The 26222-nt window shown below is 33.2% G+C and overlaps 1 protein-coding gene across 1 annotated transcript; it reads left to right on the top strand.

Moving 5' to 3' along the window:
* Positions 1–1693: 1693 nt before the first annotated feature.
* Positions 1694–16773, top strand: LOTGIDRAFT_133720 (hypothetical protein; the record flags this gene model as incomplete). The annotated part of the gene is made up of 6 exons (XM_009067784.1): positions 1694–2041; positions 11036–11228; positions 15132–15284; positions 15416–15665; positions 15842–15945; positions 16649–16773. Coding segments are annotated over 6 exons (1173 nt in total), but the record flags the coding sequence as incomplete, so codon positions are not given.
* Between the last annotated feature and the right edge of the window lie 9449 nt (positions 16774–26222).

Raw genomic sequence — 26222 nt, forward strand, 5'->3', positions numbered from 1 at the left:
TGGGATGTAGGCCAGCAAGTCAAACAGATGTCACGGGCAAAAATTGTAAATCATGATTACAAATGGTTGTTTCTCACCTCAAACTTTGGGTACACCATAAACTAGTTGCCATAAATCTCACTTTTGTTTGTAGACCCCAGTCGGCTACATTTATTTGACAATAATATTTATCATTTGCTATCGTCTGCTTAACACTGTCTGATTTATTAAGGAAAATTACCTCCCTTAATTGCAATAGCTGACAACTTTGTTACATTACCTTATTTGGCATAGGTATCACCTGTTGTGAAAATTACTATTCTGAATGGACGACATTTTTTTAAGATTGGAATTTGATTTTTTTTTAAATAGAAAATGTTAATTGCTGTAGGACATGATCACCCTAAACCATTCTACTGCAGAACATTCCATGTATTTGAGTATTTTGGTCAATCACTAAGTGACACGAGTCACATTCTAAAAGTAACTCTTTCAATTTAGTTTGATTAAATGTTTACAACTTTATGTGTTCGAATGATGCTTGTGTTGTGTTTGTATAGACCCGTTTAGAATATAAACAGACACGGGGTTATAGTGTTAAGAGATTGGAGTGTCTTATTAAGCTTTTGCTTTTCAAACCTCTTCAAACTCATACAATAAACGCCGGGAGCAGATGCCCCCATATATAAACAGAAGCCGTTGTTCAGCCATGTTTTTCATGTGTCGTTTGGTCAGATTTTACATGATCATGTTGATTTAACATGAGTTGATTCTCGTCTGCACGCGTGGTAGTTTGACCCGAGGCGGTGTATCCTCTACCAGACGACAGTCTAGTGCCAATAGAAGGAAATTAAACTTAATATTAAGATGTCTTTTAATTTGTTAATATTACCCGCGGTGGTACCATTGTCTTATTATTTGATGACGTCCCTGACATTAACCGGAAGTGGCCCATTTCTTCCCTGAGAATAAAACCGGAAGTACCCTTTTTGTTCGAGATATCCTGATGAGAAAATGTGCAGTAATTATTTAACAAATACGACATTCAGTGTCGAAATACAAAAGTTGGTATATTGGCACAGTTAAATTGCAGTATTGTAAAACGTATAACTTTCTTAGAGTGTGGGGAAAGCAATTTCGGAATCTAAGTATTCTCTCTTTTGAAATATGTACTGTTTTGTCATGTAAAACGTATCTTATTATTTACTGTATTCAATGCAAAAATACTAATCTCTTCACAGGGCGAATCATGTCATTTGTAAAGATAAAAGCTAAAGGTTTCGAATTCAAAAGCCGGAGTCCAACCAGGAGATTTGCTATGATTCCGGAAAGATCACGACGGGTTAATAAAAATATATTGTATGTCGAAACGAAACATTAATGAAACAAAACTGTGTTAGGCTGTGTTTTGAACGAAAAATCTTGGAATTCGTTTGACATATAATCGATGCTGAATAAATTGAGTATTTGAAAGTGAATAAGCAATTACAGGTCCACTGGAAATATAGCAATTCCCATTGAAGTAATAGCAAGACGATATTATATTTAGATACAACTTTCTTTCATGATGGCGGCCTATGTTTAAGATAAATTTGGCCAAAGGATGTTCGAAAATCATTAATTGTAATGTTTCTCTTTATGTTAAAGCATGCCTGCTTAAGTTATACAAGAGGTAGATGATATTGTAACCTAGTTGTATTTTCTGGTATTTTCAGGACACTCGGGTGTAAATCAATTGGGTGGTGTATTTGTGAATGGAAGACCATTACCTGATTCAACTCGTCAAAGAATTGTCGAACTAGCTCATAGCGGAGCTCGACCTTGTGACATTTCCCGGATACTCCAAGTTTCCAACGGATGTGTTAGTAAAATCCTCGGACGTTATTATGAAACTGGGTCCATCAGACCACGTGCAATAGGAGGAAGCAAACCTCGTGTAGCGACTGGAGACGTGTGTTCTAAAGTTGCCCAATATAAAAGAGAATGTCCTTCAATATTTGCCTGGGAAATTCGTGATCGACTTTTGGCTGATGGCGTCTGCAATCAAGAAACTATTCCAAGTGTAAGTATCAATGTATTTTTGTCTCATGTCATTAACCCTTTTTCATTTTATTTCAACATTATTTTGCTTTTTCTCGTTCATGTTTTTATTTTTTTGTACAAATTTTAAACCATCTGTGTTATTTCGTCATTGTACATTTTTTTAGATAACAAAATGTTATAAGCTTCTATATAAATTTTAAAGTATGTCATAAAAATTATCAAAATAAGCGGAAAAATAAATCTTTTTTTTTTTTTACGGTTGGTTTGGGTTAAAAAAAAATAAAATGGTTAGGATAGTACGATATTTAAATAGTGGAAATATCGGTATTTTTCAGTACTCTGTAGTAGATAAACTTTAAATAGATCAGAAATAGATTCCATACAATAAAATTGATCAAGCGTGGTTCTTTTTTCCAAAGTTGATATCGATTCTGTAATATACTTTGTTTCTCATCCTTGCTAAACTTTTTATTATCACCAACTTACAACAGCTTGTTAACAGATAGGAAAAATGTGTTTTACAAATGAATTTTAATTGTTTTGAATATAAACAATTCTTTTTGAATGTAGGTATCACTATTGGCAACATTCTAAAATGAATTTATGAACGCCATAAATACTGAGCTTCTGAATTGTATTTTCCAATTGAAACAAAAGCAACTGTAAAATTGAGAGAGTACTTTGGAATTTTTTTCAAAGATTAAATGGGTTATAAACAATTTCTGTTTCAATGCTGACAGAAAAATGGTTTCCACTGCGCCAGATAATCGATTATTATGCCTTGGCTACCCTAATTTTGATCTACAAGAATGCAGATTTTAATTACATGATTTTGAACTATTCTATGTCTAAAATGGTAGAACCGATTTGTATTGCATACTTTGCAAAAAGAATATCATGATCTAAAAGCAGATTAGATTAAATTAAAATCTAATTTTATAGAGAAAACTTTTCAAAAACCGGACCGTCATCGAACCATTTAATAGCAAATAAGGTTCATTCATCACAGACAATATTTGATGGAAAACATTTAACACTATTTCGTCACAAAAGAATCTACGATCGATCGACAAGAAAAACTTTAGAATAGAAAGATTGATATACTTCTATATACTGTACAGGAGTAATTTTTGTGAATATAGTTAATTTTCTGTAAACCCATCTAATAATGACCGCAATTTTCTCACATCTTGATTTTTGCACATTACCAATTAGTGTTGGGTTCCCGTGGAGAAATACTACAAAATCAGGTTCGGCAAACTTGTAATTATAGAAAAATTACCTTGTGAAGTGGCGTAACCTACTATTTTCATAAACAAGTCTATCTTTTTAAGAAATTGAGGCAATACCGCTCCTTATTTTAGAAATCAAGTTGGTCTTTCAAACCTTTGTGATGGCTCCTAGTGAGCCTAATGAAAACGGTGTATCCCCAAATGGCACCCCTGTCGTGCAGATATACGAGTTTAAAAGCATCTACATGGCTGATTTGCATTCAACGGTAAGATCAAAGGAAGAAAACAATAGGTAAAATATGTATAGTGAATAGAATGAAAAGGATATTATACTTAAGATGTTTAATAGTGAAATAACTTAGCCCCTATTTAACTATAGTTTATGAAGGCTTGATGATATCCGGGGCCCATTAAAACACCCAAAGTAAGACAGGGATTTCTGAGACCCTATTTCAAGGATTATATTTGTAAATCCTACATTTACTTCATAGGTCATGGGTAGGTCATATACTAATTTAGGTATTGTAATATATAAATATATATCATAACATAGTACCAATTAAGTACGTACGTGACCCTAGACGGCCAAAGTTAGACCAAATACGCTTCGTTAATCATAATCGGCTTTAACGAAAGGGTCAGCATATCCTGCCCTGATTGCAATAAAAAATAGGATAATACCAATTATACTTATGCGAATATTGTTATACAAATATATGCAATATATCTTTAAGCATATAAATGATAGTATCGTCCAAAACAGATATTGGCCCCATATTTCTAAGGTGTGAAAAAAGTAGGTCATATTCTAGCCTTATTTTTATGAAATCATATTTTTATATGTACACAATTGATTTAAGACACAGCTCAAATACAATTCGACTCCCATAAAAACACCATTAATGGGTCTTAAGATGGGTTCACACGAGGACAATAAAGTATTTATGATTTATTTTAATGGCTAGATTATTTTTTATTTTCTATTCACGACTCTATAATGTTTGTTTACATCTATTTTATTGGTGTAGACATGGAATAGCTGAAATTCCAATATATTTCAATCACTTTGGACTGAATAAACACAAGAATGACGTAAAAACTCCAAATATTCTAAGCTGAGGAATGATTAAAATTGAGCGGTTCATGGATTTGAATAATTTTGAATCCCAGACATTCATGATAAATCAATTTCAATATTCTTTATAACTGTAATGTAACCCGTGTGTTTGATTGTCGGGCTTTTCTTAAAATAGTTTTTAAGTAACTCAAAGATGATTCCTTCCACAAAAGTAGCGTTCACTGCATGTAGGAGAGATATTACAGCACTGTTGGAATTAATAAATGACGACCTAAATAAGGGAATAAATGAATGTTTTGAATTTCTCTCCTGTATTCTGTGTACTTTGAAATTTGTATACGCCATATATATCGAGTAACAATAAATGTTCCAAACGATGGATATCTGAAAAATATCAAATATACTTAAGCCTATGTTTTGGCACAGTTTTACTTCGGGGGTCACTTCCGGTTTGCGGAATTTCTTAAAATCATCATTAAACTAAAGCGAGCGGTGAGATTGAGAATTTCACAAGAAATCATTGAAAAACATTTCAAATACGTGAAAGGGCATTTTTTAGTCATATACTTCAAACATCCATCAAAAACCTTTCGAACTTAATTAAATTTTCATTAATGAGATTAGCTAGAAAACCCCTTTACCGTTATTCCTCTTGTAGTAAATAAGAATAATTAATACAGATGATTAATATTAATTCTCTAGGCTGACTTGTATTGATGTCATTAGTTTGTCAATCACAATCTACTATACACATTGATGTCCCGAATTAGAATCAATGCCAATTACTCAAATCGGTGTATGTATATCGAGTCGATCGTGGACAATTTGAAAACGATTTTGTAATATGGGTGTTGTTTCATTTCTTTAATGAGATAACCAAATTCTAGTTTGAAATATTATTTTCTAACGAATGTCAAAAGTCGATTTGTATATTGGAATAAATGCGTATATCATCGTTTCATGGGCATTCTTAAAGTCCGGACGAGTACGTCTCCATGGGAATTTTAGATTCGCTGCTTTGAAACAGTCCATTGAATGCGTGATTAAAAATGCAAGCATCTGTATTGTATTAATGGTTTTGAAATAGGTCCGTCCAACTTCCGGTTTCTCTTTGTACATAGCATTCCGGGGTAGTTACAACAAGAAAATCAATAAAGTTAAACCCCTAGAACATCTGCTTATAAACCTCGAAATTGATTAATTAATAACTCCACCAGTTTCTATGAGTTTCAATAAGATTATGACTAAATAAACCACGGTTCCTGTATTGCACAGCTTAAGAACAAATTAGAAATTGGCTTAACGCGGCGTGCCAGAAAATCAGGCGATTTAGCGAATAAGGGAATTCTACGTTCTTTTATTATTGCCAAGCTTAATTCATGGCACAAAATCCTGCTACTTCAAGACATAGATTTGATGAGGCAGGTAAATTTAATTACTGGAAGAATCTTCGCTCAATTTCTTATAGCCTGTTTCAAGTGGAGGGAATTAGTTGCGGGTCACTTCGCTGTCGTGTTCATCAAATGAGGTGCCTGCTTATTACTAGGAGCTCTGATTCATAAATCCGTGTAACCAGCAGAAAGAGAATTTTTATTATATCTTTAGGCGAAATGAAATGGAATACAATATTAAATAATTGCTTCAAAATGATTTTTTACCGCAATAAAGGACGCCATCTTGAAAGTTAACAGGACCGCAGCATACATCTCTTTTGTCTGTTATAATGTTCTTATCTTTCTTAGTAAGATTAAATTTAATAAGATGCTTAATTTGGTTAGAAAATTAATTAAAATCAAAGAAACCGCAATTAATTTTTGGTTTTCTTATGTTTCACATCAGTGAACAATAAAAAAATTTTGAGAATTGACATCTGCTTGAATTTCTCAAAAAAAAAAATGAAAAAAGAAAAGAAAATAGAAGTGAGCATGTACCCAAATCGCTGTATAAGAGGTCTTCAAGTGTTTAATTTTCTCACCTCCATTTTCAGTTTATAAAATCAATAAACCATAACTAGTACAAACAAAGTATAAACTTAAGGAAGTTTATTGAAATCAATTTAAAATTAATTTACTCTGAAATATCTGCTGACTTTCTTTAATCATATTTCATTCATATATTTCGGCAACTATTTTCATACGAAAATATTTCAATTATTTTCATTTCAATAATTAATTTGCACGTGTTGAATGTGACATTTTTACCCAATGAAAATCCAAGATATTGTTCTTTATGATTAATGAGTTTTTAATGGATTCGTACTCAAAATTTTTATTCTTCCATTCGATTACGAGGTTTTCATACTCCACTTTAACCTTTTCACTTGTTGAATGTCTATAGTATATTGACGAATTGTAGAGATATACTCTTCGAGTATTTTGTTAGTTCAGGCTATTCAAACGAATATCGATTTTTGTGAACTTTTTGACAGACAAAGCTAATGAAACAGTAAAACTACTAAAGCTTCAAAGGGTATATGCGATTATACACTTCATAATGTATTGATTGTTGGCAGGCTAGAATTTATAAAAAAAATAATATTGAACTGAATATAACCTTCATGCATTCCATTTAGTAGTACGCGTACAATTTACGTTCTGTGCGTTTCACTGTAAAGTTAAAGGCATACAAGAGCTGTAAGAGCTAGAATGTCGTTTTAGCGAAGTTATCTTTTCTGCACTTATCATATTCGGAATAAAAAAAAAAACAATAACCTTGCTGAATAACAGTATATGTTTTAGTTCAATCACGTTGCCGAAGGCGTGTTACTACATTTCCAGACCTTTTAGCTGTTAGAATAGGAATTCACACTTTTTCCTAGCGTGTTTTCCCGTTCAAACGTGTTTATCTTAGGTAGAAGTTGTCAGTCTATCTTATTGTTTAGGGAATTGGAATTTTTCAAAGCGCCGCCTAGACCAATGATTCACACTTTCCTAAATCACTTTAAACTTTCTTCGACTTGCACCTTCTGAAATATTAATTAATCCTTAGCACATCTGCGACGATTTTTCTCCCAAAATCAAATTCCGTACGCCTGATCGCCCTGATTTCGTCCATGACTGAACAGTTCCTAAAGTTAGGTTCTCATTTGCATGGGAAGCTCTTTGTGCCAACTGTACGAGATGTTCATCTATTTTGCCTTTATTCTTCCAATCGTTCATTTAATAAGCCAACCAATTTATTAAATTGTAAAAGCGACCATTTTGTCAGTACTTTGCTGTCTCTATCGAGGCATTGTTTTCCGCTAGGATGAGCAACGAATTGTTCTACGACTCGAATGGACATATTTAGCACTAAGAGGTCGTGAGGGAGGAACTTCCCGGAACTGTCTTCGTCTTATATTTAGTTATTTAATAAGTTTCAGACCTCGTCAGTTCAACTAATTCTCTAGCAATGGGATAAAGTGTAATGAAGCTTAATGATTGTTCGCTTAATTGTTCTAATTGAAAACTGTGTGAATATTAGTATGCACTCTGGTACTTTAGTTTGAGACCTATTTCACAACAATGTATCGGGTCTTACGTTCTTAATTCAAGCATTAACTTCAAGATTTCAAAGCAGAAGAATGGTGTACTGTTGATTATCTTATACTACAGATTGAATTTTTGTTTTTGAAGCTTAATATTGGGTTACCTCACATTCTCTAAAAATTTGTCTTCTGGCCATTTGACTGATTTAAGTGTTTAGCGTAGCAATTGAGCTTTTCTGAATATCAAACCATATAACCCGTCATATATGTAACGTCTGTATTCATTTCATTTGTAACGCCAAATCCCAACAGACACAGAATTGGCTTAAAACCATTAGACGCAGTTTCGTAATATTATGGACAAGGCGTATTTATTCCATTAAGTTGGCTTTTTTACTCGGAAAATATGACAATTAATGCCAGCTTTAGTTTCGTATTTGTTTGAAGAGTTAGAAACAAAACATTCGAGAGAAAACTAAAATCAATTCCACCAATCAAAACTCAAGGAATAAAAAGATTGCTATTAATTTCTAGTTATTAAAATGTTCCATCAAATAAAAGACTACAAACAATCAATGATTGACGGGCGGACAACTCTTGTCATTGTAAATGGAAACAAAATTACGAAACTAATGCTTAATAATTTTACATGGTAAAAGATCAAGGAGATTCAACCCTAAGTTTATTTGATGCTTGAAAAAACAAACGTATTAAAACGTATGAAAAGTCTCATTATGTGTCACCTCTGACAAAAAATTGACAGGAACAGTGCTTTGTAGAATCGACATGCAGGTGCATGTTCAGTTTAAAGAAAAGGAAACATTTTGACGACACGTTTTTACTATTTGTTGACTTATTAATTCTTAGCTTCATGAATTTGAAATTGAATAAAGCTTTAACTAATATTTGACATGCATTACAAATGAAGTGAAAATTCACAAAACAAACGACATTTTAACATATTCATTTTCCTGTCAAAATTCAAGCAAATATCCTTTACAGATTTTTTTTGTCTTTGAGATGAAACAAGAAAAATGTCAGTAATTCTAAAGAAAGTTCTGACGTATTTTTCATAATTGTATAATATTTATGCGACGTCACCGTCATGATTTTCTGCGTTACTAGTTTTAAATTAACTGCGAGACTGTTATTGTTTTCAACTTTTATACTCGTTGATTAAAATCGTATTTTATGACCTCATAAATACAGCAGAAAACTTTTTGAGAAAAAAAATTCAATTAATCCACGATGACGTTTTTTTATCTTTTGTATGAATAAATCTATTTTTGTATTTCTTTACTTTATTTCTCGATTATTACGAGTTATTATGCAATGTGAAGTTTGTTTTTCGCTTTCCAAATGTTCTTGTGATTTTATTTCTATTATACGTTACTGTTTGTATTTGTCTTATATCATAAATATTGATAATAAACAGTTGTATTCCATTAAAAACAATAAAGATCTTACTTAACCTTTAACAATTAAGAAAACAACAGAGTTGTTAATGAAGGAATAGTTACTTAGGGTGGAAAAAAATATTTTAGAAAAAATCCGAAATTATTTTGATTGTTGCTTGTCAACAGAAACACTGCCAAATATTTTATGTTAGGAAAATTTTCATATCCATAATCGTTGTAGGCCAATATGCCTCAGAGAACATCGTACAACGTTCAACAAGTCTAAAATTAATGAAATGACACTTTTCCAGAAAGATTATCCACGATGTTTACTTTATCTGAACCTTTCAGAATTTCGACAAGATTTTGACAGTTTGATGTCCTTCGTTTTGACCTTCGTAATCCTGCCTTTTAAACCACATCTTCATTTCGTCTTTTCATTAAAGCCAGGATTAGTCTTTTAGTACCCACTCTAATGAAGTGTTTTGGCCCCAGGAGGGAAATGGTAGAATAGTAGCGGTTTAAAAACGGCACCCTAGCGAAAATTAAAAAGTGTCTGAGCAATTACAAAGCATAGAATTTGATGATGAAAATATTGACTTTTATTGAGCTTGAAAAATATTAAAATAATTTATGAAACCACAAAAATTAAGTTTAGAAACGATACTAATCATTTTGAAGGCGATTTAAAACCTCGATGGCTTGCGGTTAATTAATGAAACCTCTTCTAAATGACATTCGACGGCTCTACTATGACTCTAATAAAACAAACGATGGAGATAGTTGATTCATTATTTCGCAACTTGCTGGCTATAAATGTTGATTAATTCTTAATGTTTGCTTTTGAGTGTTCCTCGTGTGGTTTTATTAACCATGTTATTTACTGAAAACTATCAAACATTGTAGAAATGAGTTCAAAGGACTTCGCATTATCTGAAAACTGATAAATGAAATATTGTTTTATGATTCTATGATTGTAAGAAGAGAGAGAGCACTAATAGCAATTCATTATTATAACAAATATATGTAACATTAAACACTTCTCGCATGTTCTGAATTCATTCGGTCAAATCTTAATTTCAAGCCTCTGAAAATGGATTTGTAAATTTAGAAGCTATTGAGGGGATAATCTTGCAGGTCTTCAAGAATATAACATATTTTTTTAATGAATTGCAGTTTTGTATTTATCGATCCTTGTTAGCGATCAGCTAAGGTCCAAAACCGGCTTCAAAACAATGACGTCTTGTACCTGTCCGAAATGTGTCAAAATATAAAAAATGAAGAAAAAAATAAATGTAGACAATTTTATATATGGTTAATAAGACTATGATATATGGAGTATTTCATCTATTACTCGACTTGAAATCTGACATCTGAACTATATAAAATATGTTAAATCATAAATCCATCCTTATTTTGTCACTTGATATCACTCTGTAACTGGCAGTTAATTACTTTCTTTTACTTACTTTTTTTCTTGTTATCTCTTTCCTTAGTCACCTTCGATACGAATAGTTCTGGGGTTTTTTCATCGAGTAAGACACTTTGTTGAAGCGCAATCATCATGTACAAAATACATTTTTAAGAAGCATCTTTTAGTCGACAGAGTCGCACTGTGACAAAATATGTTCGGAAAGTGTGAGCAACACTGTATCGGTGGAGACTCGAAACGCTACTCATTTTTAATGGAGCTCAAATTTAGTCTTTAAGTCGTAGTGGTTGTCTAAATACTGTGTAAATCCTGCGACCGGAAGTATCCTAAGCATCGTATTTCCAAAGTTTGCAATTGTTCTGTTTCGTGAAACCAGATTTTAATTACAAAAACGTTGTCTACTTTCAGGTCTCATCCATCAATCGAGTTCTACGAAATCTTACATGTGATAATCAGAAGATAATGGGTCAAGGGTCAATGTATGATAAATTAGGATTATTAAACGGACAAAGTTGGCCTCGACCCAATCCTTGGTACTCTACTGGTATGTCTATGGGCGGTTTAGGCCATCCTGGTGGTTATCCTACTCCAACTCATCCTAGTAGTGGCATGATGATGGAGAAGAAATTGAAATGTAAGTTTCCATTTTACTCTCCAAGGATTGTGAGATCTGTTAAATAACGGTTGGTTGTGACCAACACATTAGTGCTTTTTTATACCACAAAGTGTGTCCGTTTTAATCATAATTATTGCGACCGTTTGACTATAACAACTTTCAATACCCGCCTACAATTCTAAATTACTGCATTAGAGACTACAATTTTCATTCAAAACAAATGTTACTGAAATAATTGTTTGCGTCATTTGAATAGCTTTGGCAACTCCACAACATAAAAAACGTAAGAAAGTAATAAACTTTGTACTTGGTCCTCCTAAGATTAAATACCACACGAATAACATTAAATATATTGAAATTGGCATGAGGTTATATTCACACATGTTGCCATGCCAAGCAATAAATTTTATAGACTTTCAATAATCCAATAGAACTTCAAAGATCTCACAATATTAGTTTTCTTTTGATTTTAAATTAGATTAGCGAACATAAATAAAAGGTACTCGGTTCGTTTTGTCTTTAAAATGAATTCCGATACGTAGTTAACCGTCAGATAATGTGATGATCCAATTGCAGTAATTCCCTTTTAAGATCATTAGCATTCAATTAGGTTACAAAAAGAACATTCGATGTCGGAAATGGTTGACTTCCGGTTTGTTTTCAGCAGACGTCGAATAACCGGAAGTTGAGTGCAAAGTATGATTCCGTCATTTTGAAGATTCAAACTCTCGGTTCTAAGATATTCTTATAATGTGATGTCTCGCCGTAAAAATCAGCAATATCTTACAAAATGTCTCTTGAATTTTAATCAAAAGCGACGAAATGTAGTAAACTGAGATTTTGGCGTAAAAAGCAACATCTAAACGACACTCTATTAAGACCTTTGCAAAACACTGAACAACCGGCTTTTGAATAAAACAACAATCGTGTATTTTTGTATTGGAGTCGAATGAGGTTTGAAGTGGAGAGTGAGAACCTCGACCATTGTTGTTCGTCGTCAGTATGTCTGGCTGACTATTCATTCCGTCCTCCTAATCCACACTCATATCAATAGGAATGTAAAAAGAGCGATTATAAGAGCGGATTTTAAGTAGCTTTCTACCGTATTTCAATACACCTTGACTTTGACCAAACTATCGACTCATTGTTGGAAAATATAAATATGTTTAGTTTCTTTTAACACCTAATCGTTCATATCAATTGAATAGCACTCAAAACAAGAACAACAACGTCCGTCCGCTATTTCATACAGTAAGACGGCTTATTTGCAAAAAAGCAACGCTTTTTTTCTATAGCCATTCATCTATAATGACCCTCGCGACATTTAGAACTTATTCTTTTAGAGTAATGTTATGGAAAATGACGAATATCAAGTTTAACGACATTTCGAAAAGCGATTGAAAGTGATCGAAAATGGTTGTCTATTGTGTACGTAGAGCGTTACAGAGTGCAAATCTGTTTTCAAATCATATGTTGATTTATGACTTTTGATTCTTATCCTGTTCTTTTCTCCGTTAACGTTTTGTAAGATGTCTTTAATCTCTACATAAGAGATAGAGGCGACCATAATAGAGTTGTGAGGCCATTCGGTGGAATAGCTCATTTATATCATATCTCTTTATTCCGTCCAACTATTGTTCCGTTTTTTACGAGACCGTAACGTAAGTGATTTATGTGTATCTGAACGACAGCACTTTACGAAACCATTTCCGCTCGAGACGCAAGGTATGTTAAGTACACCGATAATTTTTAAAAGGGTTGACGCTTGTCTCGTTCAATACGACTTCTGCTCTGTGGTTAGTGCGCTATCAGATGCATTAAGATCTCATGTTAAAGGAAATATCGTCTCTTCTCATGATTTAAGAATATTGCATGGTTATCAGCGAGATTTAATGTGAACTTCTAGTCTTTTTTTGAAAATTTATCATTTTTTCTAATAGGCAATAAATATTTTTCAATTATGTTGAATCGTATAGTAAAAATGAACGTAGCGTACGAAAGATGGATACATTGTCAATATATACATTGCTGTTTTATATGTAATATATTCGCAAAACATAAGTTTATTTGTTTGCGAGCCATAAGAAATTGATTTTGAAAAGATCTATTCCGAAATGTAGCAGCTTGCCCATCAAAGATGGTTAATTTGGCTGAGTAATTTATTCGCTATAAGATTATCACGCGTTAACACCTTGAGGGTTGATTCTTGGGATCCAAATTTCCATAGTTTTCCACATTAATTTGTGGATGTTTGGCTATTTAGAACACCACGAAGATGACTAAAAGGTACATGATCGAAAAATACTTTCGGTCCATAATAAATACTGTTCACAATTTTATCACAAATCATATATATCAATGCGGAACGAGTGAAATGGTTATTTTCCTAGCTCTTGCAATCATAAAAATACACGTCATTATACGTAAAAATTGTATCGTGCAGGTAGCCTATTAGTGCTCTATTTTTCTTCTTAGTAATTTATTTGTCATTGAAGACCTCTCTTTATACTGATAACTCTCTTGTCATTATTGGTTGATTGTTGGGAAACGGTATGGGGGATGTCGACAGTAACATATCCATTATGGACATCAATAATCCAGTCGTGTGCTTTCGATAAGCTTAAGATTGATATGAAAAAATCATATCATATCTTCATACCAAAAAGCATAATTCTAATGCTAACGTTTTTGATAATATTGAGCAGCTATATTTTTCATGATCTAGAATATATAAAATTTGTTTCAATTCTGAAACATTGTATGCTTACACAGGTCGATTTGGACAAGAAATGATCGTTATCAGGCAATTACTGAGGCTAAAACCAATGCCTGAAACAAATTGGCCGAATATTGGGTTTCGCGTTACACCATTTTTCTAAATTAGTTAGAGGAACCAAACCGTTATAAGCAATTATTTATTTAACACGTATAAGTATTTGGTATTAAAATTGAAAATAAACATATCGCAGTGCATATCTAACGTTTATATCTTTGATGCAGGCCATTCTGAAATCTGCGGCTAGTTAAATTGGGTATTTAATATTGTCCATGAAAACTCAGCAAAATTACTTGTCAGCTATTTATTTCTCCTATATTTTAATTTATTTCGTCCATGTTCTTAATTAATTTGGTTAATCTACTCGTACACAAGTCTTCAACAGTCAGATATCACGTGATTATGACATTACCGGATTAGGCATTACACGTGCGTCCGAGCATTAAAGAAAATTGTCGTCCATGCAATTCAATCATGAGTTGTTTAATTTACGCCACAACACACAATACACAAACCACAGCCTTCCTCATATTGACCCTTATGATGTATCTTCATGTCCGCAAGCCAAATATAGTTACATGCACGTGCACAGAGTAAATTGGTCGCTTAAGTATTCGTTGCGTTAATTATAAGGCTTAATTGCTTCTTGTTGACGACTTACGCCTTGATTTCATTGCTGACCTTCAATGACCTATGTGACGTGATTGTTCAAATTTAATTCAGAAAATGTCACAAATTTTGAAGGCCCCACATGCAATTCGTGACAGTTCTTATATTACTACACAAATACACATAACAATTTGTCAATCAGATATCAAATAACAAAAAACAAGGGTGGTTGCAATTTTAATGCACTGAGTTCACGTGAAAACCATTGATAGAAAAATCCCTATAATTGGATTCCTTTCGTGTAGCTGTGTTATTGTACTGTCATCGGAAACTATCATTAAGTTGCACAACTTATAGTTTAATTGGCCAATTGTAAGAGATACTGAAACTAAATATGGCGGCCACAATTACTGATATAAAAGAGCGTTGAATTAACTAGGCTGTAATAGCTCAATAATTAAAGACTACCTTTCAACATAATCACCCCCTTCTTCTTGTTACAGACAACGAAAATGGCGGCGGGGGATCGCCCGGAAGTCCTAGTGATGGACCGAAGAATGGTGAGACGGATGAACAAATGAGAATGAGACTAAAACGAAAATTACAGAGAAACAGAACATCATTCACCGCTTCACAAATAGAATCTTTAGAAAAAGGTAAGCTTTTGTCATTGTATCATTGTACATACACAGAATTTGCAAAGCATCGTCAAATTCATCCTGACTAAGCCAAAGAATAAAAGGAAGGGAGATAATTCATTGCTACAAATTCAAATTTTTCTTTCCAGAATTTGAACGAACCCATTATCCAGACGTTTTTGCCAGAGAACGTTTAGCTCAAAAAATAGATTTACCGGAAGCCCGCATCCAAGTGTGGTTTTCAAATAGGAGAGCAAAATGGAGACGTGAGGAAAAATTACGCAGTCAAAGACGAGAAGTTGTCAATGGAGCTACCAGATTACCCATCAACAGTAGTTTTACTAATAATATGTACCCTTCCATTCATCAACCCATAGCTTCCATGACAGAAACATATAGGTACGTGGAAGCCATTTTGAAATTGCATTGATCTTGACCATGTAGATTGAAGCATACAACTGCCATTTTTGTTTTAAAAACTGCTACTATTAAATTGACGATTTATCTATTGGATACTTCTAGCCTCATGTAAACTCAGAAGAAAGGGTTTAATGAACATTATGTTATTTTTTCAGTTCCATTCCGCAAGTTCCTAGTTATTCATTCTCAAACTCTTTTGCAACCAATCCAGCATGCCTTCAATCATCTAGTTCCGGTTCCTATTCGTGTATGCTGCCAGGTAAGAATCTTTGGCCATCTACTGTTAGCATGACCCTATCGACCTATAATTGACCAAAGGATTTCTGATGGACATGCAACTATTTCAGAAGAACAGACAACGAAATTCAAGTTTTATACTATAGAATTCGTATGATAAATTCTGATAAAATAAAATAAGGCAGAAAAATTCTCCAATCCATTGTTTAAACGAAGTGAGGTCACTTGTTATGTTATATTAAATAACATAGCTTATGATACTGTGTTATAAATTGCATAAAATACTGCATATGATAATTTATTTTAGAAGAAAAGTTCAGTTTATATAATGAATATAAAAGGGGGTGGCCAAAATTTACTATTTCTTAATTTGACATTGATTGATTGCACTTAGAGAATTGTTAGTTTGTTTTTCTTGTTTCCCGTGTGAATAATAAAAAAAACTACTGAATATATATTCTCATAATGTAACTTAACTTAACATGAACTTAGACTATTCTGAAATTTTGCAATTCTTACAATCACCTTATGCAGTGATATATTAAGTAAATACCTATCCTCAACCGTAAGATTCGTGTATATGCATTTAATCTTGTTATCATTTTAAGTGTATAAACCACACTGAATATTGAAGCCAGTGCTTGTAGTAAGTGGTTGAAGTCCTCCCTCATACAATGCGCTAATAAGTCATCCATGTCTAATGCCATCCAATTGTTCTTTTCCAGATTACTCGTCTCGCAATTATGATGCTTTATCACTCAGCAACTATTCTCGACCAACATGTAACCCTAGCAACAGTCACATGCCCAGTCATATGAATAGCAATTCTGCCTCAACTGGTAAGTCCTAGAAACCTTTTCTTCTGTCATTCATTCATCGGTAGAATTTATTCGTCCACTTCCTGCAGTAATCATAGACCGTCTGGCTGTTCACTCAAGGAGATGATGAGTCTGTCTGGTACTACTATAATACTAATTCAGACTTGAAAGGTTAATATAAGTAAATTTGGTGTCGATTTTCCAAGACGAGAGACTCTACATTAAATTATTAGCGAGTGCTTCAATGTTGTTGTCCTAAATGACTGCGTACTTGTATACGTTCACAAGAATCTTTACTTAGTTTTTTGTTCCTTTGCAACAGTATTGAGATGATCTCAGGTTTCCAATCTCCGTCGAGCTTTGACACAGAGTAATCGCCCCAGAAGGCTCTAAATACAAGGCAATCATAATTTGCCTTCGCAGCTGAAGATGAACGATGACCTTCATGTATATGACCAGAAAATGACTTGAAATCCACAATTTATATGGCAATAAAAATAAGCCTAGTATCAGACTGTTTAATTCTAATTAATGAGTTATGTCGACAATAAACAAAAACTATCTGTAAAATACCAGTTTTATATACACGACAATCAATTTGTTTGTCTGATAAGTACAAATATACAATACGATGATTGCGAGAAAAACGCAATGAAACGATCTCATTCAGCCCTAGTTTTAATAGTACAAATGGGTGCAACAAATCCTGTATGATTCAAAAGCTTCGTAGCGATCGCCTTTATTATGAGATCCCATGCCTGTCTGTTCGTTTATTACCATTTGGATTAAGTTCAGGAACTGATTGTCGTATGTTTTACCAGATGAAAATTGCTGGAATGCTCTGTTAAAAAAAAACTCTGTTATAGGACGGATGACCACATAATTGAAATGGTCAATCATGCTATATTCCAAAGCAAAGTTGCTGGAATGCTCTTTTGGGAAATGCCTTCCACCTTAAAGACCCAAAGGTTTAGAAAGAAATCGGTTAAAATGTGTAATGGGGAAAGGATAGTTTGACAGTTCCTAACTCTGTGCGTGTTACTGTCAGTGTCACCTTAGTTTTGAAAAGTTGGGAATAATTAGTAATATGTTAAAACAAGAAAAATGACATCAAACTGACGTTGTTATGATACAAAGGTGGCAAAGAACATGACCGATTAGAACGTGAAAAAATGTAGCCGAATCAAAAATTTTGACACTTAAAAATAGGGAGTGTGATGAGTTAATCCAGGATATAAATGGAAAGGTTGTACAACACAATCAAATTTTCTATGAAAAAAAACATGACACTAAGAGAGAACATGCTTGAATTTCGAATCGAATCTTAGATTATGTGTAAGCAAAATATGACTGCTAAAGCGAGAAGGTTTTAACCCACCCACCCACATTTCGGAAAACGGGGGCACCTTAGTAACGAAATCAATAGTTTTGCTAAGGCCAATTTCATGATAGTTTAGCATGGAAACCTCCTAATATATGTAAAGTACATAATAGGGACCTTTTAGTTAAATTTGACCGCGTCAAAGCTTACGACCAGCTTGAAAACAAATGGCGGAGACAATCTTAGTATATCCTGTCGCTAACTAAAACCTGTCTTGTCACCTTTAGATCCTAGTATTATGTCACTGTCGTATCAAAGATGACATTGACAGTGTCAACGCTGTGTCAGTTTCTATATCTTAAAGAAGCGTTCTGCTCAGTTAAGCTATCTACTTGCTTTTGTATCCTTAACTGCCTATGTATTGATCTCATAAATTTTCTTTTCTATTTGCAGGTCTCATCTCACCGGGAGTTTCGGTACCAATACAAGTACCAGGTGGAGCTGCACAGGAAATGAGCACACATCACATGACATCCATGACGTCACAGTATTGGCCTAGGATTCAGTGATGCCCGGAATAAACTGCAATATTGACTCTTTTTTTAATCCTATATCTTATATAAAGGGAGATGGTTCAATGTCTCGAAGAGAAAGAATGCTCAGGGTGATCGGAAACTTTATGGTCTCTTACGAGGCACATATACGAGGCTACATCGTTAAACCGAATGAGATTATCCAGACCATTTAGCCTAACTGCTTTTTGCGGCTTTGGCGATCGAACATCATATCATTATGGGTTAGCATATCATCAAAAATTAGCAATTTAATTGAATATATGCGTGTGTTATATAATGCAACATGCACCATTCTTGATCATTGGTAGGTGCCGTATTAGTAGCGGAAGTGTGACGTCATCAAATTCGCGACTTGAATGAAGTGAGAGAGAATTTAGCGACATTTTAGTGTACAATTAAACAATATTCAAAGTGCTCAATTGAATAAGTTATGTATAAGTGCTCGTGGTAGATGCTGTAATAAACAACTCACAGGAACAAATTAATATATTTATGAACGAATTAATAATTCCAAGGCAGCACAATCATTCATAAGACAAATCAAAATGGGAGAAGTGTTATAAGGTGATTGCGGGTGCTTAATTTCTCAACATTTAAGATGGAGGAAAATGTGCAATCAAAGACAATAGTATAAATATTATTATATATAAATAAATGTTATTAATTAAATATTATGTAGCTGTCATTTTCTTTTTTTATATATATTTTCAAATGTGTGTAACAGTTGAGATTTGCAAAAATCTTTACTAAAACTTCAATTTATATGTATATTTTCGTTTCGTAACCTTAACGTCGATTTCGTACAATTTATGGAATATTATTTAAAATTTGAAACGAACTATTACAGAATTTCTTTAAAATGTTCATTCTTTTTAAGCGGGTTACAAACCTAATGATATTACTAACTTTGAACAAATAAATTAATCGTATTACCTTATCTTTTGTTTTCATATTATAACATTTAAAGAACTTAGAAATGGGAATTGTACTCTGAGAAAATGACACGGAGGTTTGCATTTCACTTTTCTTGCCTTCATTGGACTGTAAAGACAGGCAATTGTGTGGTCAAATAGTCATTTTGACGGCGGCATAAGTATTTTTAGAATCCCAACTGCAGTGGTATTACTAACATGTACAGCACGTATGACATTTGGCTTCAGTCTTCAGTCCCATCCAAACAACTAGAAATTTTACCATGTAAGCCCTCTATACCTGCGCTGAAAGCTACTATCTAGTTTCAATTCCAGACCTTTAGGCTAGCAAGGTAAACCATTTAATCGTCAAAGACGTACATATTGCGCAACTTTCCTGGAGATGATGAACCATGTGCCTTAGATGCAGTGCAACACATCTAGGAATACAAAACAACCTCGGCCACCCATCGCGAGCAAGCACGCTCTTGTGAAGCCATCTAATATCTAGATTCTAGATATGATATAGTATAGGCCTTATCTGGTAAACTTACGAAAAAATCAAAGCTATAAAAGCGTTTTCTGATTGGTATCGTGTTTTCATCAGAAGTTCCATAAGCATAAGTGCGACTATTGAAAATAGTGATATGATTAGAGATAACAAATCAATTAAGAGATCTATAGTACATACATTTCAAGTGTGGTAGCATGTGCAATAACATATGTTGCATTGTTTCGCTTTACGCGCAATGAGCTAAGACCCTCTATTATCTAATATTTTTAATTCAGTATGCTTTAAATTAAATGGGGCTTGACGTCATACTTTTCTAAACATATTCAGGCTAATGTTGACGGCCAACGACATGCAGTATGCAATAAGGCATGTCTTTGTTAGGCATCGACCTACTATCAGGCACGTAGCTAGACTTGAGCGCTAGGAGTGGCAAGTGATATATCCAAAGGGGCACTGATTTAATGTATTTGGTTGTAGTAATTGGTGGGTTTGTCAGAATTTTTTCAGGGGGGCAATCAATTTTTCTCCCCCCCCCCCCTTTCAGCCTGTAGCTATGGGCCTGCCTACTATATACCGTTAAGTGATCTTTAACGTGCCTCGCTTGTAGCACATGAGGTCTCGGTTTACTGTCCCGTCAGAACAAGGACACGCTTTCCCCCTCATTCAGAATTCCAATCCCTCCCACTGTGCATCAATGACAGGAGGAAACGGTATGAAAAATCCGAAATAATATTTCCAGTATGCTTTAAGCAGACCAATCTTAAACCTTTTTCCGTTTTTAAAAAAAAGTCGTATTTTGCCAATAGCTTTTAAGCAATGCAATCTATAGTAGTTTTCAATATTTTTGGATAACATTAAACTCAACGAAAATCTATAAGACTCTTTATTTATTTAATACATTATTATGTTTTACAACAATAGAGCGATTGGTGATAAAATTATATCTCAAGTTTTCATTGTTATGACAAAAACGCTTCAAACCTATCTGAATTAGATCCTATTATTAATTGATATTTCTATAAAGTCTTATTTCTAAAGATGAAAAATTATCGATACCAAAGGTATTCAAATCCTTAAAGATACTAGCATTTATAATTCATTTTGAGATGTGGAAGAAGACATAAGGGTTATATAATATTTTCGAATTATTGTTGGTACCTTTTTGTATTTCCATATTATCTTTCCCCATGGGTTTCTTCGTTTTCTCACCAGCAGCGTTGACATATTTTTCAGATATTTTTCAAGTGTCAAAAAGTCAAAAAAGTAGGGCTTATCTCAAGAGAGTTCTTCACGAATTGCTTTTCGTTTTACCAAGTTTATCTAATCTCACCTACTATGAAAATTCATTATCACTGGTCGGTTCATCCTGTGGTTTGACTCACTCATCCTATACTGCTGATGTTTCGTCTATGGTGACATCTTGTTATTTTGGGCATACGCTATGGAGGATTTGTCCTATTATTTCAGAAAGTGATCAATATGATGTCAATTAGAGTGGCTTTAGTATATATAAACTCAAGCTAGAGGAGAGGGTATCGGGGACCAGAAAACTCTAAACCTCTGACATAATAATTGATTACAATGATTGCTAGTCCATCCTCACCTTTTTTTAATGCTTCTTACATTTTTGACATATCGTGTTATTTTGGATATAGTCTATCACGTAAGCGTCCCAGTTTAAATAGAATTATCTAAATATACAATTATCTTTAAATGATCAATATTATGTCAGCTTTTCTAGGATTGATCTTGTGATGCCTTCGATCCATTCGAGTGGCTTTGGTATAAATAGCACATACATACATACACAGTGAAGAGTCGATCATCAGCCAACCATTTTGTCGGTTGCTGGAATATCGGTTATTATGGGTATGTGGCATACGTGAGAGGGGAAAGCTTCGTCTGGTATCAGAAGTCTGCAAAAGAAGATTTTCGTTGTTGAGTTGACAATAACGGTTGTTGGATCCTGGTCCGCTGGTCCATCTTTTGGCTAGTGCTTCGTGCTTCTAGCGCTAGTCTTGATGTTTCCTGTATTTGGCATATACTTTATGGTGTATTAGTCTCAGTTACAGACACATACAAATATTCAAAAGATGATGAAAGTTCTTCCTCGGTTGATTTCATGATGCTCTAGACCCATTAGAACAGGATTTGTGTAATCATAAGCACATTCTGTGGAGTAAAATTTGTAGAATAAGCGTCATCTGTGATTTCCAAAGTGAAATCTAAAGGACCTATCTAAATTCATGACTACTTAAATATCGGGTGCTGATAAACGCAAACACGAAGCAAGTAATTTTGATAATGTTTTTGTAAAGTCGGTTTCATACGCTCATACAAACAAGACATAATGGAAAATATTTCTGTTGAGTGGACACTAAATTGTAAAGATCATCCCTTAGAAATAGCTTGAAAAGGTTGTTGGATTCTGTATGAATATCATTAGATAGAGTATGTACTTTGTGACACAATGATATGGGATTAAATTAAGAAGTCGACTTTCCAACAAAAGCCAAATAATATAGGTATAAAGCAAGGCTCTCTTTTCATCCCTTAACTATTCAACACCTGTGTATATGAATATGATTATATAGATGTTCTATTTATGCTAGGGTATCAAAGGTAGTATTATTGTCAAATTTGAACCCCTACTAGGCTCCGAATCTGCTAATAGCTTAATTTTATTGTCGATTTAAGGTAGGGACGATCTTATTATAGGTAAAATCATTGAGGGATGGCCTCGTAAAAATTTCTTTATGTGTTAGGGTAATGAGAATCGTGAAACGACCCGTTATGTTTTCAATACAAAAACGTCTAAATTTGATTAATTTATTTTAATGGCTTTCGTTTTCTTACTATTTATATTTTTATCTTTCACACTTTCTCAAATGATAAAACTAATTTGTTAAAATTTATACATTTCTTGTGGTTTGATAAAGACATTAGAGGTACAGTTAGGTCGGTTAAAAATAAAATGGCCAGATATGGTAATACACACCAACCCTCATCAATACATATGCCTACGTTATTTGTGCTACAGAATAATAATTGTTTCAGACGGAAAACTAAAATGGAAACTTGGATCCTAATCAAACCTTAATATGTAAGGATCTGTCGTGTGCAATACTTATAAGCTCTCAAACGCATTCTACTATACAATTCAATCAATCGATCACAAATGCTGTGATCTAAATAAAGCAAAACAGTTCGTACCCAGTTTCAGTAACAGTATCTATCATTCTATTGTCTACGTCGGTTGATATGTCCAAATCTTGCCAAATTATGGGCAAAAAGCCTAATAGTCAACGATCTCATCAATTAACATAAGAATACATATTGTCCTTATACCTTACAATACTTCAGTACACATTTAATGATTACAAAAAGCACACGTCTTCGACATGGTCCGAAATTAAAGCAGCTCCGCGGAATAGATAACCAACAAGACAAAACCCACTATATATGTGTTGCTGACAATATCACATACGATTAGATGTATACAGGGCATATCACTTGAAGACAAGTAACGAAAGTCAACCAGTACAGGACAAGGCTCAATGAAATAACAATGCAGTTTTAAAACGTATGCAAAACGTCAGATATCAATGCAAATTTACTGTGTCACTGGATAAAAATATGTAAATTGGTGTTTGGCTCCAGCAACTTCTATCAATTGAAATAAGAACAAGTCATTATTATAGTTTAAATGTTTTTATTGAGCACAGGTAAACCTCTTATTCCACTTGAATTCTCAAATTTGATTGGCACTGCATTGTTCAAAAATTTAAATTTTGTCAATATAATTGAAAATGGGCGTAGCTTTGTAAGGCAGTATTAACGTTTTTCTTGTCTTAAATGTGGTCAATATAAAAAAGATCGACTGTTTTCATGGACTTTATTAAGTATTTATTATTCGAGGACAATATTTCTATAGTTAAAGGAACGTGCTGGTAAGCATTATTCCATAATAGAAAGGTGATGTCCAGTGTTTTGGTCAGTCACAGCTGTTGACAATGCTGGAATTTTTTTTCCACAACACTTATATTAATGGGTTTAGTAATTTCTAATTAATTTCGTGTAAAATTATCAATATTTAACTTGAAATAATCCTGACAAATGATTGACTGATCTGTCAAGTTTTGATTTGTCTTTTTTTAACTGACAGTGGTTTTAAGTGACCAACATGTTGCAAGGCTGGCACGGATTTTGATATCAAAGGAGGCAGATTTTCATAATTTTCAATAACGCTTATTCGCATATGGATACTAAGCTAACTGTTATACAAATCAGCTAACAAAGTGTTTCATACATAAAGTACTGAGTAAGTACTGATGATGACTTCCATTTAGATACTGAAAATATGTCCTAACATGTATTCCATTAAATCAATTCCAATGTGCAATTTTGAACATTTTTGTATATTTTAATCTTAATCATTATTTCCATTATTCCGACTTCGGTTTTATCGTCAAAGCAGTTTTCGAAATTCCAAAACTCATTTTTGAAGAAAACCTTCCATTTCCAATTAAATAAATTAAAATTTTTTGATTGAAAATTCACTTTACAAAAATCGCTCAATTTCCTACAAATTGCAATTTTCAGTTATATTTTCAGAATATTTAAACTTTTTGTTACGTTTTCCCGGCAATTGCTACCAAATGTTATTTTTTACCTGTTTTATGTTTATGAAGAAAATATACCAAAATCTTAAAGTAAAAAAGGTTGCCTTGATGTCTTTAATTTGGTAATGTTTTGATGTAAACCTTTCTGTCATATTTTAGACTTTGCAAATATCAGCCTCTTTAAAACACCACATAAGGCACAGATCCAAGATCACAATTTTTATACGTATACGTTGGTTTGCAACACAAGTATAGTGAAGTTGTAGTTTCTACAGACAGACAGATTATTGGTAAAGGGAGATAATTCGCTGTTTTCTTCTATTCATATTTTTCATTCTTGAACAAATGTTCATTTCTAGATTGAAATTAAATTGAAATAGGTGAATACAAATTACATGTATATACAAATTTCACGTGGTCAGTTAAAAGCATAAAAAATAAATACTTTAGAAGTTACGACAAAGTAGGTGAAGTAGCAAAGCAAAGGTTATAAAAACGTATCTTAAGTACATCGATTTGTATGCATCTGAAGAGGCTATCCTATTTGAAACGCAAGCTAAACTTCATCGTCAATGTTTTAAAAGGACCTTTAGTACACACTTAGTATTTCTTCTGAAATTAATTCGGTCGATTTTCTAGCTGTTTTATGAAACATTTCACTGTATCAAAAGATGAGCAAGGAGAATTTGAATGTTTCTTTTCAAACATCAAAGACCTTTTTTGATAAAATTAAATTGACCTAAAACCGTTTTATAACCATATTTTATAGAGGTATTTGAATAAATTGGGATTTATTCGCGTAGTCTTATCATATATCTGAATACATTTATTAATATAAGTAATATTTATATAGTTTTTTTGACACGATTTTATGAAACAGCTTTTTGGGAAGGGAAGGGTTTGGGGTGCCCACGTTAACGCATTGATGAAGATGTTATCAAGTGAAACATGAATCAGAAGAAATTTTGTTAAGAATATAAATCCGTACAAGCAAGACAATTCCGTTATGCAAAATCTTGTCCAAAGCATGGCAAAATCAAGATCAGAACTATCAGGTGTTTCGAAAAGAGGCGTGGTCTGAAACAGAACTTTGATTACCGTGGTCTATATTTTTTTAAAAAGCAGGACGTTAGTTTTTAATGTTAAAGAATTTTAAAGAAAAGTAGAACATGGGTCTTGTTATTAGTATTCCAAAGGGTTTGAGACACCGGTTATAAGAATTGATATTGTAAGGAAACAGGATGTTTGGCTGGACTTATAATCTTGTTAGATGTGGTTCTGTGTAGTTCTAAAAATTTGTCTTAAGAAAGAAGAGAACTTTAACATGAAGCAAGTAATACGGAAATTTTTAAACTATATGTCATATATTATAGAAATTTTTGGCCTTGGTTCTTCAAATGTATATTATACAGAAAAGTGGGGCTATTGTTCTAAAAATTTATACTGATTCTTAAATTTTACATTAGTTCTAAAAACTTATATAATGAGGAAATATGGGGCTATTGTTCTAAAATTTTATACTGCTTTTATATTAGCTC

Source organism: Lottia gigantea, assembly GCF_000327385.1.
Source record: "Lottia gigantea unplaced genomic scaffold LOTGIsca_86, whole genome shotgun sequence".
Lineage (NCBI taxonomy): Eukaryota > Metazoa > Mollusca > Gastropoda > Lottiidae > Lottia > Lottia gigantea.